This window comes from Camarhynchus parvulus, chromosome 3 (assembly GCF_901933205.1).
Source record: "Camarhynchus parvulus chromosome 3, STF_HiC, whole genome shotgun sequence".
NCBI classification, from domain to species: Eukaryota; Metazoa; Chordata; class Aves; order Passeriformes; family Thraupidae; genus Camarhynchus; species Camarhynchus parvulus.
In genome coordinates, this window is record NC_044573.1 from 74,216,952 (window position 1) to 74,234,575 (window position 17,624).

A 17,624-nucleotide genomic window follows, 5' to 3' on the forward strand; every position below is an offset into this window, starting at 1 on the left:
TTCCCATTAGCTTCACTGAGATTAGTGTTTCAATCTAAACTGACTCCATTCCACGTTGTTAAAGGCTCTTAGTATCCAGTGTTGTGATTTACAGCCATATTTTCTGAACTGCTTGCTACCCAGCATGCTGGTCCTCTTCTGGAAATTACTGTTTTCAATTTGCTTTGCAGCTTAAATGAGAATCCGTGGTTTTTTACTGTGTGGTTTTTTTTTCTTTTCAACATAGTTGCTGCTCTTTAAAGCTCTGTTTACTAAAGACAGATTTTAAAATCTGTTCCACAAAATGATATTAAGCCCAGACATTATTTTTCCTGGGATAAGCAGAGAGACAGAAATGCTGCAGAAAGGCACATTACCAATATCCTCCCCTTCCCTGAATTGCCCAAAGTCAGCTTCAAAGTTAACGCTGCCTTCAGAGTTTGTTTGATTTTGGTTTTCTAAGTAAGGAGCATTCGGGCCCTTTGTTTTAAAATTCATGGAGCACAATGTCAGCTTTTCTTTGAAATATATAGTAAGCCTTTTATGTGGTTTAGAAGTAGACCTGCATTTTGGCACAGTACCTGCCTATTCATGTCTATAAGGAGAAGAAAAACTGTAATGGCAAAAGCAGTTTTGTATGGAAAACATCCAGGCAACAAGACCATGCCTTTTTTTTTTTTTAGCCAAGTTCTGTTTGAAAAGCAGTTGCAATCACTTTTGGTTTTAAAGTTATCAGAACCCAGTTTTAATACAGCTTTGGAGCACCAAGATGATTGCTCATCCTGAAAAGCACTCCCTAGTGATAGTGCTGGGCCACAAGCCCAGTTGCTTTTCAGCACACTGCCATTTAGATTCTGCTATATTAATTTTCTTTTGATAACAACTTCACTGAACCTCTGGTGAAAGAGATTTTTTTCTTAACGATTCATTGTAATTGTCTCAGATGTGCAGATTTGTATTAAGCGCTTAAAGAATGCATTAAGAATCTCTACCTCATCAACTGTTTTACTACTCCACACAAGCAAAGTTTCTACTGAGGCAAATAATATTACTGTCATTCCTTCCCACACTTTATCTGCCCATCTAAATATGCACTGCTCCTTATAGAGCCATATAATGATGTCCCCAAACCAGTGCTATTTGTTGCTCTATTGGTTTGCACCAAAAATGTCTAAAATAACAGCATTAGTTTCATTATTCCATATCAGTTTGACAAATTCAATAAAACAGCAGTAATATTAATAATTTTAAAGATTTTTTAAAGTAATCTTTATAAATAAATACATACGATGTTTTCTGTGTTACAGTTAAATTTAGGTGATTCATGCAAGCAAATATACTGTCATACTGTCCAGGAATACTGCTGGCACACCAGATCTGGTGGAATCTGGTGGTAATCTTCTAGAAGGTAGCAACTAGGCTAAAATCATTGTGTGGGTAGATAAAACAATATTTTTTATAATCTACATTATTTCAAGACATGCTGAAGTTCTATAGGAACACAGGATTGGTATAACATGCTAAATATATAAATTATATTTGGTGTAATATATTTACCATTGGTATAATATACCTTAAAAGTATTCCTGTTATAGGGAGAGCTCAAATGGCCAAAGCACACTCAAAAAACCAGCACAGCTCTACCAGTTAAGAGATGATCCCAGGAAACCTCAATTTTTGCCAGTACAATTGTATCTATGTTTGGGACATCTGTAAACACAGCTGTGCCATTCTGGAATCCTACTTTTTTACAGCCACTGAAAGCCTGAAATCCAGCTCTAACCTGATATTTTGAGGAGCTCTGCACCATCTTTAGAAAGATGCTAGTCTGTCTTGAAAGGGGCTGCAAATACACGCACTTAAATTTCAATAGATTTTTGAGATTCTTTTGTTCTACGCATATTAAAATGAAGGACTAAAAATCAATTCCCTTCAAGGCCAGAAATGTGAGATAGAACCCAAAAATATGACAAACCATTTGATTCCAATTAATGAAATAGCATTCTTTTTGTCTTTTTTTACCCCCTTCATTTAAAAGTCATTTATAAAACTCCAAAACATATCTAAATAATATAGGGGCAATAAATTCACAAAGTAAGTTTCTTTATTAATGTTAGCATTATATTATGATCATTCCTAAGTCTGCTCTTCCAGCTAAAGGACCATTGGTTCTTGTTTCTATTAGAGCAGAGATAAGCTTCTCATGTTCAGTGACCCAGTTCCAAGAAGTATCACAATATAGAAGCCTATTTTCCACTTAATAAATATGCATAATTCCTGTGAATATTAGCAGTGATTATGCACACTTACACACTCTAGGGCATATTCATCTAAACCCAGTGAATTCAAAAGATCTGAAGGAAAATGTATTTGGCCCTTTAGACTGCAAGAAACCCTAAAGAATGATAGGAAAACTCAAGAGTTTTTTATTGGTATCTTTTATTTTAATGACAGTTTTGTATATTAATTTCTTAGCTCTCTGCCTGCAATGATAATTAAGTTCTATGCAAGATTATAGAATTAAGGACTTTTTAGGAAAGAAAAAGGAAAATTAAGACAGCTAGTAAGGATTAAGCTTAACAGTTAGGATATTCTCTTTGAAGAAGGAAATTTTAGGTTTCAGCTTGTCTGATGCTATTTCCTACAGAAGAATAGGTTAATTGGGATATTGCCAGCAGCCCAGAAGGTCATATCTCATCACAGGTAGATAAATGAGAGGGCAAGCAGTACAGATTCAAACAGAGACATGATAATTCACAGAATAGGTAAAATTGGAAGACACCACAGCAGATCATCTGCTCCAACCTCTCTGCTCAAGCAGGGTTATCCCAGAGCACATGGCACAGAACTGCATCCAGAGGGTTCTGGAATATCTCTAATGAGGGAGACTCCCTAGCCTCTCTGGGCACCTGGTTCCAGTGTGTGGTCACTGCACAGTAAGGAATTTCTTCCTCATACTTGGGAGAAACTTCCTGTGCATCACTTTCTGCCTCTTGTCCTATTGCTGGGTACCACAGAGCAGAGCCTGGTCCTTCCTCTTGACACCTTCCCCTCAGATACTGATAAACATTGATGAGATCCCCTCTCAGTCAGTTCTTCTTGAACAGCCCCATCTCCCTCAGCTTTTTTCCATAGCAGAGATCCTCCAGTCCCTCCATCATCTTTGTCACCCTCTGCTGGACCCGCTTCAAGAGCTCCATCTCTCTCTTGCCCTGAGAAGACCAGAAATGGTCACAGCTCTCCAGATACATCTCACCAGGGTTGAGTAGAGGGGCAGGATGACCTCCCTTGACCTGCTGGCAATGCTCTTCCTCTAATTGTTTCAGTTTTCTACAGCTTAAGGAGTACATAAACCACTGTGATAAAGGTAAGGCAATTACATTATTTTTGTCACTTAAGAGAGAAAGCAAAAGGCCTCCAGTCAGATGATTTTGCTTTTTCTACTGTTCTAGATAGTTCTCTGCAGTAGGAAGATGTAACTCCCATAACCCTGGAGAAACTCAGAATTTAGCACCAGCTCCTGTCCTGAGCAATACCTTGTGGTTTTGCATGTTACTTTACAAAATGCTGGCTTTGAGTTTTAGCTTTCTCAGAATGCTATCCACAGATTTCTCCCTCTTCCATGATCTGTGCAGACTTTCAGGGCAGCTATCTCAGTGTTTCAGTATTGAGGACTCTCTGTGGCTCTGGGCTTGCAGTACATACCCAACTCTTCAATAACTATTAAAAAAACTGCAGAACATTCACTTCATTCAGCACCATGGAGGCAAACAGTTTGCCATGGATTTTGTATCCCAAGAAGAATCTATCTACCCAAAAATGGACCAGTGTTTTCAATGAACCTACTATACTGCAGAAAATGTTAAATATGCAACAATATGAAGTATATTTCTGCTTATTAACTGCTTATTTAAAAGAGGTACTTTTGGCTGAAAATTTTTATAGACACTTGCATTAAAAGTGCTGCAAATAATTTTTCTGTAGAGTCCATTGGTGAAACTGCTATTTATTTTAAGCACTGGATGATTTGTATTCATAATGGAAACTTCAATAGCTAATGTTCCCAAGCCAAACTAGCGTAATTCTCCCTTTAGTCAATGCAGGATTTATCTACATCAGTAAACAGCACAGTACAATTGATGCAAATATGTAAAGTTGGAAGGGTTTGTGTTGAGGACCTGACATCCACATCACACATGCTCTGAAGGTTCCCTTGCAGACCAACTCAAGCTTATTATCAGCAATTAGATACAGTAACACATCAGGTGTGATCCCAGGACACATCTAGTTATGTTTCATAAAAAAAAATCCAAACAGTTTCTATGCCCTAAGATTGTGCACTCCACTCCATAATTCAGATGGAAGAGAAGTGCAGATAACCAGGAAATTCACTTCAAAGTATTGCTAACATAAAATGCTTTGTCTGTTTAAGCTAAGGGTATTTTCTATTGTGTATGAGTAAAAAAAAAAAAAAAAGGAGTTTCCTTTGCACCTAGGTTAGATGACCAACACCTTTTTATCAACACACATGAAAATGCTCCCCACAACTCTCACGAACAAAGAAACAATGTCATCTTAGGTCAACATGAATTGGAAATGGAGGAAAGACTTGTATTTCTTTTCAAAATATATTGATCTATGGAAATCTTCCTCAATAAAATCCTGTTCAGACAAACAGATAAATGTCATCTCTCCCAACTAGAAGTTTATGCAGAGGAATTACAAATCAATACATGCTTCATGCATTTTCACCCTGAATATATTTTAAGTGAAGTGAGATGCTATAAATGGAACCATAATGATTTAGGTCTCCTCATAATAATTTGGGTTTCACAGAAGAAACTGCCACCATGGCCAACACTCAGACTATGAGTTCCTCAGAGACATTATTTTACAAGCATTTCTGTGACACAGAGAGAAGTAAAGCTCTGGATTTACTACAGTTAATCATATTTCTCCTCACAAGATTAGTATTTTGCCCCATGTAGACATTAAATATAGGATGACAATAAACTGGACTAAACATATGGCAGTGCCATTACATAACAAAAATCAAACCCCACAACTACCAAAGCAAGGCAGAGAATCACATTTCATGTCCATGTCTAAAGATACATGAGGCCATAAAACTAAAAGCTGGATATTGCAGCTTAGTAAGATTACAAAACTGTCTTCAAATTTCAGGAGCAAAATACTGCATGTGCTCTTCATGTTACTTTTTGCACTACCATCTCTGAAAACATGATATTGAATTTACTCTCTGATGTGTCTTCATAAGTAAAGTATCTTGTGAAATATCTATGAATGCTTCAAACTATTTGAAGGAAGGAAGTCCTGGCAGTTTTGAGTTATTTCCAGATGTTTTTCCTCACAGCATACAAAATAAAAAAAAAAAACCAAACCAAACCACCACCCCACCAAAAAATCAACCAAAAAAACCCTCCAAAAAACCCCAAAAACAAACCCACAACAACAACGAAAAAACAACAAAAAGTAAATCACAAAAAACCACCTTTACTGTGATTTTCCAAAAAGCAAAAATTATTTCTGAAGAGTTGACATACTTTATTAAGAATTTTTTAAAGGTTTACTTTTTCCAGAAACATGTATGAGCAATGACTGGATGTCTGCTCTTGTTGGATGTGCAGTGAGTACTGTTTAAAACGGAACTTATAAATTATCAGTCAATAACAAGCACAACACCTGAGGCTGTACAGATTCTTTCATCTGAAAATATAATTCATTACAAACTCATTTGTTTCTTAAGAACAGGATTGTGAGGCAACATCTTGAGCCATGAATATTAAAATATGAAGACAGAAGTTTATTTGTGTAAGCTGGATTAGAAGTTTATGCTAGAACTATTCATTAGAAAGAAAAAGGATCTAGGTAATACTTTGCAGAGTGATCTGGTTCAACGCTGAAGAAATTTAGGAAAGAACTGCAGAGTGCATCTGAGGAAAACAACAGTTCCACTTGTCTGCAAAAATTGCCAGTGTGCTCAACAGTAACTACTTACATTTGAAAGGCTGCTTTATTTTTATTCAGCCTCATATTGTACTTATGATCCTACAGTTCATCATTGCCATTCAATATTTGTCCTAATTAACATTACTTTGAAGTGTCTGACCTTTAGGTCGACACTCAATTCTGAATTAAAATATAATTATCTTTGTAACATGAATACACTTTTTACGCTTCCCCCATGTTCTTCTTGTTACAGAATAAATACATAATAAATGTAAGGGAAAGACTGCATTGAACATGACAAAGTAATAAAAAATAAGAACATAAACAGATCAGCCTACTTTCCCTTCCCAATAAAGTGAGAAAAAAGTGACAGCAGGGAAAAAATAAAGGCAATACCTAAAATTTATGGAAGAAATCCTTTGTGCACAGTGCATAATTTATCTGCAGGTCATACTGTCATGAAATGTCACCACATTTATATAAATACGTCCAGCTATCACACGGTTTATATTGATGACCGTGGTCATCCTTTGAAGGTAAACAACATCACCTTTAAAATTTGAAATTCACATCATGAATTTCAGAGCACAGAGAATGTATTATATTTCTTGTGAATAAATCACAGCTTTTTTTCCTAAACTTTTGGTTCCTGTCACTATAGTTACACAAATCACTGGTGTGAAGAGGGTAACACTTCCCACTCACTGTCTCATCTTCACCATTGCTTCTCCAAGCAAAGTTACTCTTCAGTCTAAATGACCAGCAGCTCTGGACCATATGTTTGCTTTACATTACTTCATAACTTTTTCTACAGTCAAATAACTTAGTAAATAACTTACTTTCACGTAGAGCTGCTGAAACTCCTCAAGGTTCAGTCTACCACTTGGACAGTCCTTTAGAAATCCTTTGTACCACTGTTTTAGCTCGTGTTCATTGAACTCCGTGCTCTTCACCAGATCCTCCATCACCTCAGGGGCCAGCTTACTATTTTGTTTCCCCATTTTGCCTTAGGAAGAAATTAATGAATACAATTAGTCAAAAGTGAATATTTTAAACTGGAAATAGCCACATAACTTGAACAATTGTTTTGTATTCACTGCTGCTTTCAGGCAAACGTAACTTCACAGATTTGCTACTGAACACAAACCTAAGTTATGCTTGATTATTGGAGGCTGAAAATAGTGAAAAAGGCAATGTTCTTCTTTCATTTAGGAATCTTAAGGCCTGGAGACAGATTACTCTCATTTGCCTTAAAATTAGGCAATTTACAGCTTTTCTTTACAGTAAGATTGAAAATGATTACTTATTTTTTTTCTTTGAATGTAACTAGAAAAAAATCACAGATTCAGGGATGTCCACAGAATTCCTCTTTATCTTTCTCTTGAAAATATCTTCTGATATGACAACTGTATTAGCAGCTACTCCTCACATGTCCAAGGCTGTGGACAGACAGGCTTGTAACATACAGCATTAGGTATTGCACTGGGAGGAAGCAATGCAAGAGTCCACAAACTTGGTCTCAAACAATGACAAAAGCAAACTATAAAAATAAATTTAATTCATATGCATTTGTACATATACACGCATACATACACATATGTATTAACAGATGTATTTTATATATTTAATGCATATTGGTAAACATTAGATGGTTTACATTTCATTACCATTAACTCTGAAGATATTCACTGCATTTGTTGTATACATTTTGTACATATTTAAAACATTAAATAGAAATACAAAGTCTGCATGTGTGTATAGATAAATACAGTAATTTCAGTACTACTCATGTTGGCCCTTTGAGATACTTTCAGGTTCTTTGACATTTGACCAAAGATGTCCTTTGAGAGAACTTTAGAGCAAACCTCATCTTTAACATTTTCCCATTTTGCTACAGTTTTTTTCATGACAGATATCTTTCAGTTACCTTTTAATCAGATGATAGACAACACTTGTCCTGTAGACAACTGCAAAACAATAAATAACTTCTTTCTAGAGCCCAGCTTTGCATTTCCATTTTTATCTCCAGTTTAGCATCTGTGTCTAATGACTGCACCACACTGAATGCGTTGCTTTCTAGTCGACATCACCACCCAATCCCAATTTTAATCTATTGCTTTTGGCATCTTCCCCTATTTCAAAGCAGAAGTTTCTTTCTCCTCAGAAGGACATACACTGTTCTGCTCCAACAAAGTAATATATTTATATAATTTCCTTTATGGGAACATTCCTTGAGCAGGGGCAAAGTTAAGCATTCCTCCTGGTCTCCGTGTGTGGTGAACATATCCCCTGGTGCCACAGTGCCAGCAGCACCAGGACTGCTCCTAAAAGGCCTCATTGGCCCCTCTCCCTTATGGCCATTGTCCTCCCTGGTCTAAACATACTCCATGCTCTAAACGTACGTTGAGGCTCTGCCAAGCTCCTGTTCACAAATTTTGGTAAAATTAGCACAAATATGTGAGAGTTCAATCTTCCAGTTAATTGTCACAGGTAAAACTGTACATGCAGATGTCCAGAAATCAGCTATTTTGACTAAAGTATAGGTTTGCAGCTTATGGTATTTAGAGCAACTGCCCCAGCCTTATCTCTGAAGTCCCCATCTCCTCATGTATGACAATGACCCAGTTTAGTACATTCTGAATTTAAATCCCATGGAGATTAAAGTATACTAATGCAGTTATTTCTCTAGCTCCCACTCAGATAGGTTTTGCAGGAAACAGTGACTTTTTAAAATTTGTTTTATTCTTTATGGGCTGTGTTTTCTTCTTCTTTTTCTATTTACATGCCGTTATATTGTCATATATATTGCAAGAGTTTTATTGTCATTATATTGCAAAAGCTCCATATCACTAGAGTTTTGTACCTCCTTGATGTTTCTTGTAGGCAGCTCCTCTAGGCACTGACTCTACCTTATCATCACAGCAGCCAACTGACTCCACTCAACCAACCAATCCACTCTTTTATAACACTCTTCTGATTGGCTACAGCTGCAGCCTGTTAACATCAGGCCTGCTCCTAATCTTTAGTAATTGGCTCAGCTGCAACTCCTTAGGGGATAAGATTACTTTCTATTGCACCTTCGTTTACCCATGCTGTATCCCCCTACACTGTTACCTTTTGAAGTCTTAAGGTGCTTTGCTTAGGATCCAGAAAATCGCTAAAGATACTCAGCAGTTATAGTAACAATCCTAGGTAGATTCAAAAAGCCATTCAAAAATCCATTCTTCACCTGCATTTATATCCCCACAAGTATTTAACATAACAATATTTATGGATGAAAAAAAGCATCCTCAATGGGCAAAAATCATGTGGTTTTGACTGACCACTTTTCTGTTATAGCAGCTTTTTGATCTTTTTGATCCATGTTAGCTTTACAGCCCTTGGGCCTGGCACTACAGACAGCTGGAACAGAACAGATGTGGTGAATTTCAGCCACATCTGCCAAAGTTACCTTTGCTGGTTTTGGTGATGGGAACATAATCCACTGTACAACACCTACAGAGCATGGAGTGGGCCTGCATGTGCGTAAGAATACATGAATAAAGACACACATATCCACACAAAACCTATCATCAGAGAAACAAGTCACCAGCTTTTGCCTCAATGATCCAGGTCCTTAATTTTGGGCAGCTGCCTGTCTGTCACAGGATGTCCAGTAAGTGCCAAGCACCTTTCAGTGATTTCTGATGTACCTCAGCACAGAATATCTGCTAGTAAAGGAAACCACAGCTGACATTTTGATAAACACTCTCAGAAACTAATTTTTCCACAGAACCAAACCAATATTTGAGAAAGGTATAATTTGTGATTTCTGGGTTCTGCATTCTTATTTGCTGCTCCAGCATTATTATGGTGAATAATCTGCTGGGCTCTGTTTGGGATAGAGTAAGAAAACTGACCAAGCTGGTCACAATGCTTTCCTGGAATTAGAAGCACTCATTCTTTCTTCATGTTTTAAAGCTCTTTTCTTAGAGAAATTGAATTACAATCTGCAAGAAAGCTCAAGAGTCTCATATAATTATCAAATATAAACTCAGACTTCTGGCTCTGGGAGATCCATCTTATTTGGGAATAAAACTCAAATATGTAGATTATCTAGTTAATCATATCCTAACATCTTCTAAAGCTTCATTGAATCTCTTATCATTATTGAAAAAGTACAATCACCCATTAGCAATGAGTATGCTACTGCCAATACATTTAGTTTTCTAAAATGAAAACTAATTTTAATTAACTTACAATCACAGTTTCCCAAACAAGCTTTTTCCTTGTGAAAATCTGCAAATATGCCCTAGAAAAAGACAGGAGAGAGCAGCTGCACAGTCACCAAGATTTCAAGAGTAGGAAAGATCACTCTGCAAGCATTTTTTTGTTTGGTAAATTTTATAATTTTCAACTATACATTTGTTTCTAAGTGCCATATTTCCAACCAAGCACTGCTATTCATAATTGGTTGTGTTTTCTGGCAAAAAATCACGAAAGGAAAAAATATAAAGGCTTCATGTGGGGGAGAGATTCCTGATAACCAAGGAACCAGGTATGTGGGTGCCACATAGAATGGATACAATGTCAGGTCTGTTACCAGTGAGATTACTCTGGCAGGAGAATGTTTATTAACACTAGCAAGGACAACACAATCCAAATTAGAGATCAAGAAAAACACTAAAACTCTACTCTTGTGCTACAAGTAGCAAGAGCAATGAAGGTTGAGTTTTAACACATATCACTTTTCTGAAACACTTGAAAAGGCAGTCATCCATCCAGAGAAAATTGCTTTTCAGAAATACTTGGTAGGCTGCTCCAGTATTTAATTAAGTAAGACCTTAATTGCTGCTTCTACAGGACCATAGAAAAGTCAGATTTTAAAGATGGAATTTTGTTAAACAGCCAATCCCCAACCTAAGGCAGTCCAGGCTGTGCCAGCAGCAGGTGGGGCAGTATGAGGATGGATCTGCCTGCTATTTGCCTTGCTGGACCTCAGGAGGCTCACACCAGACAGCTCCTCCAGTTTTGAGGCCTTGTATTGTTTGTGTGATGTATTTCCTGCAATGCTATCATGTCCAAACACATGCTCATGTTGTTTCAAAAGCTCTTCACTCCATCATCATCCAGACCTCCTGGCCAATGGCAAGGCTTTTTCCCTAGAATATTTCATAGCAGGTCCTGCACAGGTTTAGCAGGTCTGCCTCTCCCATTTGGCTTGCCAGCAGTAAACTGTCAGTGTGAGCACAGTTTCACAAAAAAAAAAAAGAAATTAAACTGCACACCTAAGAAATAAAAAAAAAAATTTGAATAACAAAACATGACTTATAGAATCTTGTTTGCTTTTTAATGATCCCAAAAGACCCTTCCAGCTGTTGCTTAAACAGCTCCATTCCCAGTCTTCTTTCCCCTCCTCTCATTCTTCTTCAGCCTCCTTGGCATCTGCTCAGCGTTCAAAGGGACAAAGAGCAAACAAATTAACTCTGTCTATTCCTAAGGAAGAGTGAACTGAGTGCTGCCTGAGATCTCCTATTTGTGCTGAAAAAGGACCCAAATTCCACTGAGAAGACAGCACCAACGATGTCCAGCAATGCCCCTATAACCCAGCTCTGTGTTGTTTTGCTTGCTTTCCTTAGACAGAGTTACATAACCCATTCTCTTTCCAAGCTGCTTTAGGAAAAGTGCTGCCAGCAGTTTGAGGGAGGTGATTCTTCCCTTCTCCCCAGCACTGGTGAGACAGCTCCCACCATTCTCCAGATTGCTGTGTCCAGTGCTGGGGTCCCTACACATGGACTTACTGTCCAGCAAAGGGCCACAAAGGTGATGAGCACTGCCTATAGAAAGGATGTCTGAGAGGGCTGGGGCTGTTCAGCCTGCAGGAGAGAATGCTCAGGGGGTCTTGTCAGTGTGGGTCTAAATACCCAGTGAAGGGAACAAAGACAGCAGAGCCAGCCTCCTCTCAGAGGTGCCCAGTGAGACAAGGGGCAATGGGCACAAATTCAAATTCAGGAAATTTTCTCTTGATGTAAGAGAACATTTCTTTACAGAGCAGGTGATCCAACACTGAAACAGATTACCCAGAAAGGTTGTGGAGTTTCCATCCTTGAAGATATTTAAAACCTAACTGCAGCAATCATCTATAGCTGACCATGCTTGAGCAGGGGCTTGGACTTGAGCATCTTTGGAAGCCCCCTCCAATCCTGGTGATTCTGTCATTCTGTGAAACACAGGGAATGTGTTTCACACATAAATGGGTCAGTCACACCACCTACTTTTGATATCCACAGTAGCTGCTTAATTTCATTAAATTCCCATATGGGTAGCTAAGAAAAAACTGCTCTTCCAAGGCAACCTTTGGAGAAGAGGTACTCAAGCCACCTTCCTCCCGCCACTGATTCCAGGAGTGCAGAAAGATTCACCTCATAACCCTGGGCAAAAGCACCAAAGTGATTTAGGCTACCCAACTTATTCCCATGAACTCTGGCTGCTTTGACACGTGCCCATGTTCCCATGCTCACTTTCCCAGTAATTCTGCAGGAGTTAGGCAGCTGGTAGTCAACCAATACCTCTGCAGCCTCGTGAGGTCTGTGCATTAAATGAATTCCCTTGTATAGTGCATGTTTCTCTTGCTCTTCCATGGCTTTGGGAAGTAGGAATGAGTCGTGTGGACTATGCCAGAGGCAAATGACAACACTCACTTTGCCAGCTGAGCTGTGCTGGCAGGCACTCATTAGGCTGGAAGGAAAACTGTGGTTCATCCCCACCCCTGTGCCCACTCCCAGCCCACGTGCTCCCACAGGAATGTGCTGACTCCTGGGCATGACATGTGAAATCCAGGCACTGAGCAAGCAGGAGTTGTGGGTGCCTTCGCAGTCTTTCACCCAGTGCAAATCTATAAACAGCACACCAGTGTATAAACTCCAACATACACACACATACAGGGGCAACAAAACCCCAAACAATTAATGCTGGGGAAAGCAAAGACCTATGTCTACAATCTACAGTAGCAGAATAATTTCCCCATGATTTTTAAGCAGACTGTTTATCAAATTTCCAGCCTTGCGCTGATAACTCCTAACAGCTCCCCGCATTGTTCCTTTCTCTTCAGGCTGTGTCAGATACTGCCTTTTCTCTACTAATGCCAGCATGAAGGATAGATAGAAAGGCTATCAAGCCACACAGATGCCTCATTCCTTCAAATACATTTATTATTTCACAGAAGAAGAAATTCGGAGCTGAAGTCTGTCTTTCACACACAAAACAAACAACAGCTTCATACCCAAAGCCCCATGGAAATAAGTATCCAAGGAATGTTATGTTTGGAAAATAAGAGGAATTTTGCCATCCCTATGGAGAGAGACTCTTTACTAGGAGCTGTAATGACATGACAAGGGACATTGGTTTTCAGCTGAAAGAAGGTAGATTTACCCTGGATATAAGGAAGACATATTTTACAGAAAGTGCTGTCCCACTTTCAGGGATGAGACGTCCATAACTTCTCTGAACAGTAACTTGTTCAGAGAAGTTGTGGATATCCCATTCCTGAAAGTGTTCAAAGCCAGGTTGGACAGGGCTATAGGCAACCTGTTCCCTGTTTTAAGGAAGGTTCCTTGCCCATGGCAAGGGGGCTGGAACTAGATGACCTTTAAGTTCCCTTCCATCCCAAATTGTTATACAATTATATTTTCCCTGAGCCATTAGTGAAGCACCTTTTCACATCAGTTGTCGACACAATTTCTAAGTCAGCTTGCATGTAACAGGGATGATGCTGAGCCCTGTCCTAATCACACAGTAAAGCCCTTTTTTCTCCTAATACATACTAAAGATGAAGATATTTTAGAGGAGATTCTGGCACTGTAGCATGATATCAGCTCTTAAGATTCTGACACAATATAAGTCCTACACTATGATTGAACCTTCTGAAAAAGGGGTCAGTCAGCTTAAAAGAGACTTTCTCCTTTCACTATCTCTCCTGTAAGTGGCCTTTACTTCATGATGTCATGGCATCTGCAGCTCTCCAAATTCCCACAGGACAAGAACTGCCTCACTCAGCTCAGTCCCATCTTCCTACTCTTTTCTCAGAACCCCTGGATCCAAACCCAGAGCAGCTCCACACCTGCACTTTCCTCACTAGAAAGAAGGGCTGCAACAACCTGTAGGAGTGGAAGATGAAAGCAATCCAGCTCCAGGTGTTTGCTGTCAGGACAGAAGAGGCAGGCAGGGAGCAGCATGGCAGGCTCTGGCAGAGGTATGGGGACAGAAGGAACCCAACATAGTGGCAGCCAAAAAGGGCTGGGCAATGCCAAGCAATGGCCCTGCTCTAGCTGACCCTGCTAAGTGGGGCTGAGCACTATACAGTCTTCAGAAATCCCTGGCAACCTCCAGAGTTCTAAGATTCAAGAACTGCAGATATCCTTTCAGTAGCTGTTGTGGGAGAAAATTGATTATCAGTTATAGGTAGATTTATAATTTTTAGACTCTCATATTGTTATATTGGCCGTAGTGACATCAGGACCATGGTTTTCCCTTTACCCAGAAACAAAACTGACCCTGAACTAACAGCTCCCTCCTTCATACAAAACTTAGGGCTCTATTTTAAGTTTTTAACCTGCCATGATCAAAAAATAAGAATTGACATGTATGTGTGTATGAGGAATAACTTCTTTATTGTGCAGGTGACCAAGCCCTGGAACAGATTGCCCAGAGGCTGTGGAATCTCCCCCACTGGAGATATTCAAGAACCATCTAGACACAATCCTGTGCCATGAGCTCTGGGATGACCCTGCTTGAGCAGGGCTAGATGATCCACGGCAGTCCCTTCCAACCTGACCCATTCTGTGATTCTGTGTTTGTGTAACACCATACTGAAATTAGAAGTAGTCATGATTTACTGATAACATAAACCTCAAACTATGGATGAAAAAATAGGCTAGGTTCCAATTTATGTGGCACTACAGTAAAAACTGGAATAAATCCAGTGATTTCAGATTACTTTACTGGCTTTACCAAATATCAGATTCAGGCCTGTAACCTCTCTCTGTAAAATAAATGGGGGGAAAATAGAGAGTAATGGCATTAAGGAATGCAATTATCCAACCAAATTGAATAATGAATGCAGAAAAGAGGTCTAAGCAAAAGAAGAGAGATATATTTTAAAATTTTATTTGAAATGAGATGGATATTCAATTAGATTCAAGCAATAAAGAAAGCATTTGAAAGGATAAAACCTGTACAGGGGGATGCTCTAACTTAACAATGACTGATATGTAGGGTTTTTCTCTCTAGGTGACTAGAAAGCTAACATTGAACTTATTTCATTAAAAGCATGTATTTGTTTTCTGTTAATTCTGGAATAAAGCAAAAGGGGGTTCTCTACATTTTCAACACGAGCATCAAGGGCCATTCCAGACCCACAAGTAGCTTCCCTGTTGATGCATCCCTGCAAGTCACAGTAGGGCTCTATTCACAGCCCAGGGCTGAAGGCAGCAGCTTGGGTAGAAGCAAACCTGCAGACACATGGTCTGAACGACATGGCAGGGTCTCATTTCTGCTCCCTTTTCTCACTTGGATTGGGAAATTGCTTACAAAAAGCCATAGTTGGCTTTCCTCCTCTACAAGTGGACAGAGATGACAAGACAAAGTGTAACTTACTTGCGTTGTCCAATGAGACACAAGTGCTCAGAAGAGTTTCCAGGCTCTGTTAGTTTTAAACTTGGAAAGATGGGCAAAATCCTCCTTTGGCTTGTTCTTTCTCTCAGGCTCTTTTAGACCACATGGAGGAATGCCCACCTTCCTGGAGGAAGCTTAGGCTCTGAATGTTCAGTTGTCTTTAAGAAAATTTTTTGCTTCCCCCTTACCTCCATAATTTGGCTTTGATACATCATAGCTCAGACTTCTTTGTTTCTGGTTTATTTTCTTACAAGTCCCCTTTTTTCCAATATTTCAATAAAATCTAGTGATTTATATGTTCTACAGAATTTAGTGATTAATTTCTGACAAGAAAAATCAGCTTGTTAATGTTGAGTGTCAGACACATACGTGAGTAAATCTGTTGCCATAGTTTCATTTTGCTATTGGTCCAGTGTCTGTAGACAGTGGTGATAATAATTAACAAAGAGGTATGATTTGAAGAGGAAGACTGATTTTTCAGCAATGGAATGAGTATTTTCTTCACTGAACCATTGTCCAGTAAATTCTGTCCTTGTAAATAATAATCTTAAAATGCTTGCAGAACATTTACATTTCTCTAATAATTCATATGATGAATAGCATTGCAATCACCTAATTATCCACAATGCTCCAACATCAGAGCTTTGCTGTGACAAATTTGTTTTGTACCTTATATGAAATATAAGAGTTTTTGACTGCTTTCTCTGAGGTTTTATTCTAGAATATGGTTTCCAATAGTCTTTCCCTCATGAGATGAGAAATCTGTAACCTCCTGAACATTACAACTTCAAAGTGGCCACAGGAGAAAATTACACAGCAGCATTACATAAAGGTCACTTGCTGAGCCTTGCATTTCAAAGACTGTTTTAAACAATTTTACATATGTCAGAGATCTGTCCAATATTCAGTACTGAACCTTTTCTGGGATAGTTGCTGTAAACATCTCTTTTTTGGGGGAAGATTGACAAGGCATGCCTGAACATTATAGCTTCCCTGAGCATGTTCCAGTGTTCTGGAACCAGTCTACATTTGTGTAGACTGTAAACAATTATTTTCTTTTGTTATGCCAAAGTGTATCAACATTTCCTCTGCCTGAGACACAGATTTTTTTGTCAATTTGTAGAGACTAGTGTCAAGATTCACGCTTGGGGATATGGTTTTTTAGACTTTAGCCGCTGCCTTGACTTCGTTTACATGTATGCACAACTTTTTTTTCTTAGTTTTCATTTGTTTGTAAATAAATATTCATCTGTAACAATGCTATTAAAAATGCTATTTAAAAAGTTAACATGTGCTTTCTTAAATTACAGGATGTTTTATTTGCTATCAGTTTGTTTTATTGTTAGTTTGAAATGTCATTTTACTCTTCTGTTTGATATATGCAAAACCAAATTCCCTAAAGCGATATGCTTACCAAGAAGTACTTTTACTGTTCACCTTCCAGGCTCATTTTAATTTGAGTTTGACTCCATCAGGTGCCTTTTTAGGACTCTGACTCATAAGTCATTGTCTTGATAGTACACGCTTCAGTCTTCTCTTATATCCATATTCCTCATCACAATAACTGCCCTGACTCCTGCAAAGGTGGATTAATCAAATCTTTGCTATTTAAAAAGTCAGTTGTCTTTGGTCCGTCTGCAGTCAATGGAGAGGGCCAGAAATTTCAGTGATTCACCCCGTGCAGAAGAGACATCTGAAAGAGGCAGGATGAATATATGTGTGTGTATTTTAAGACAGAATGAATCAGCAAGCATCTCTTTCCTTCTGCCACTTGTAGAGGCAGCCCTCTAAACCTTCTTGGATCTGAAACTGGATTTCTAAATGCTTAAAGTGACGCAGGAAAAGTCCCACCTTGCTCATTGGCAGTGGATAACCTAATGCTGTTCCTGATCTCACTAGGAAAAACATACATTTGCCAAAGTCCATTGCTATTCCTATGCATCACAACACTTATTCAGGTGTGATTAATGCCATTTCAAGTACAACATGCTGGTGTACCAAATGCAATCCTTCCCACAATGCTA

At 38.7% G+C, this 17,624-nt stretch overlaps 1 protein-coding gene across 1 annotated transcript in view; it reads right to left on the reverse strand.

Moving 5' to 3' along the window:
* The window catches only part of VSNL1 (visinin like 1), an 85,701-nt gene that overhangs the window by 39,295 nt on the left and 28,782 nt on the right, over positions 1-17,624 (reverse strand). The window contains exon 2 of the mRNA XM_030944594.1: positions 6,789-6,955. Coding sequence (XP_030800454.1) covers positions 6,789-6,950 — 162 coding nt within the window. The 5' untranslated portion in view covers positions 6,951-6,955. The remainder of the gene's footprint in view (positions 1-6,788; positions 6,956-17,624) is intronic.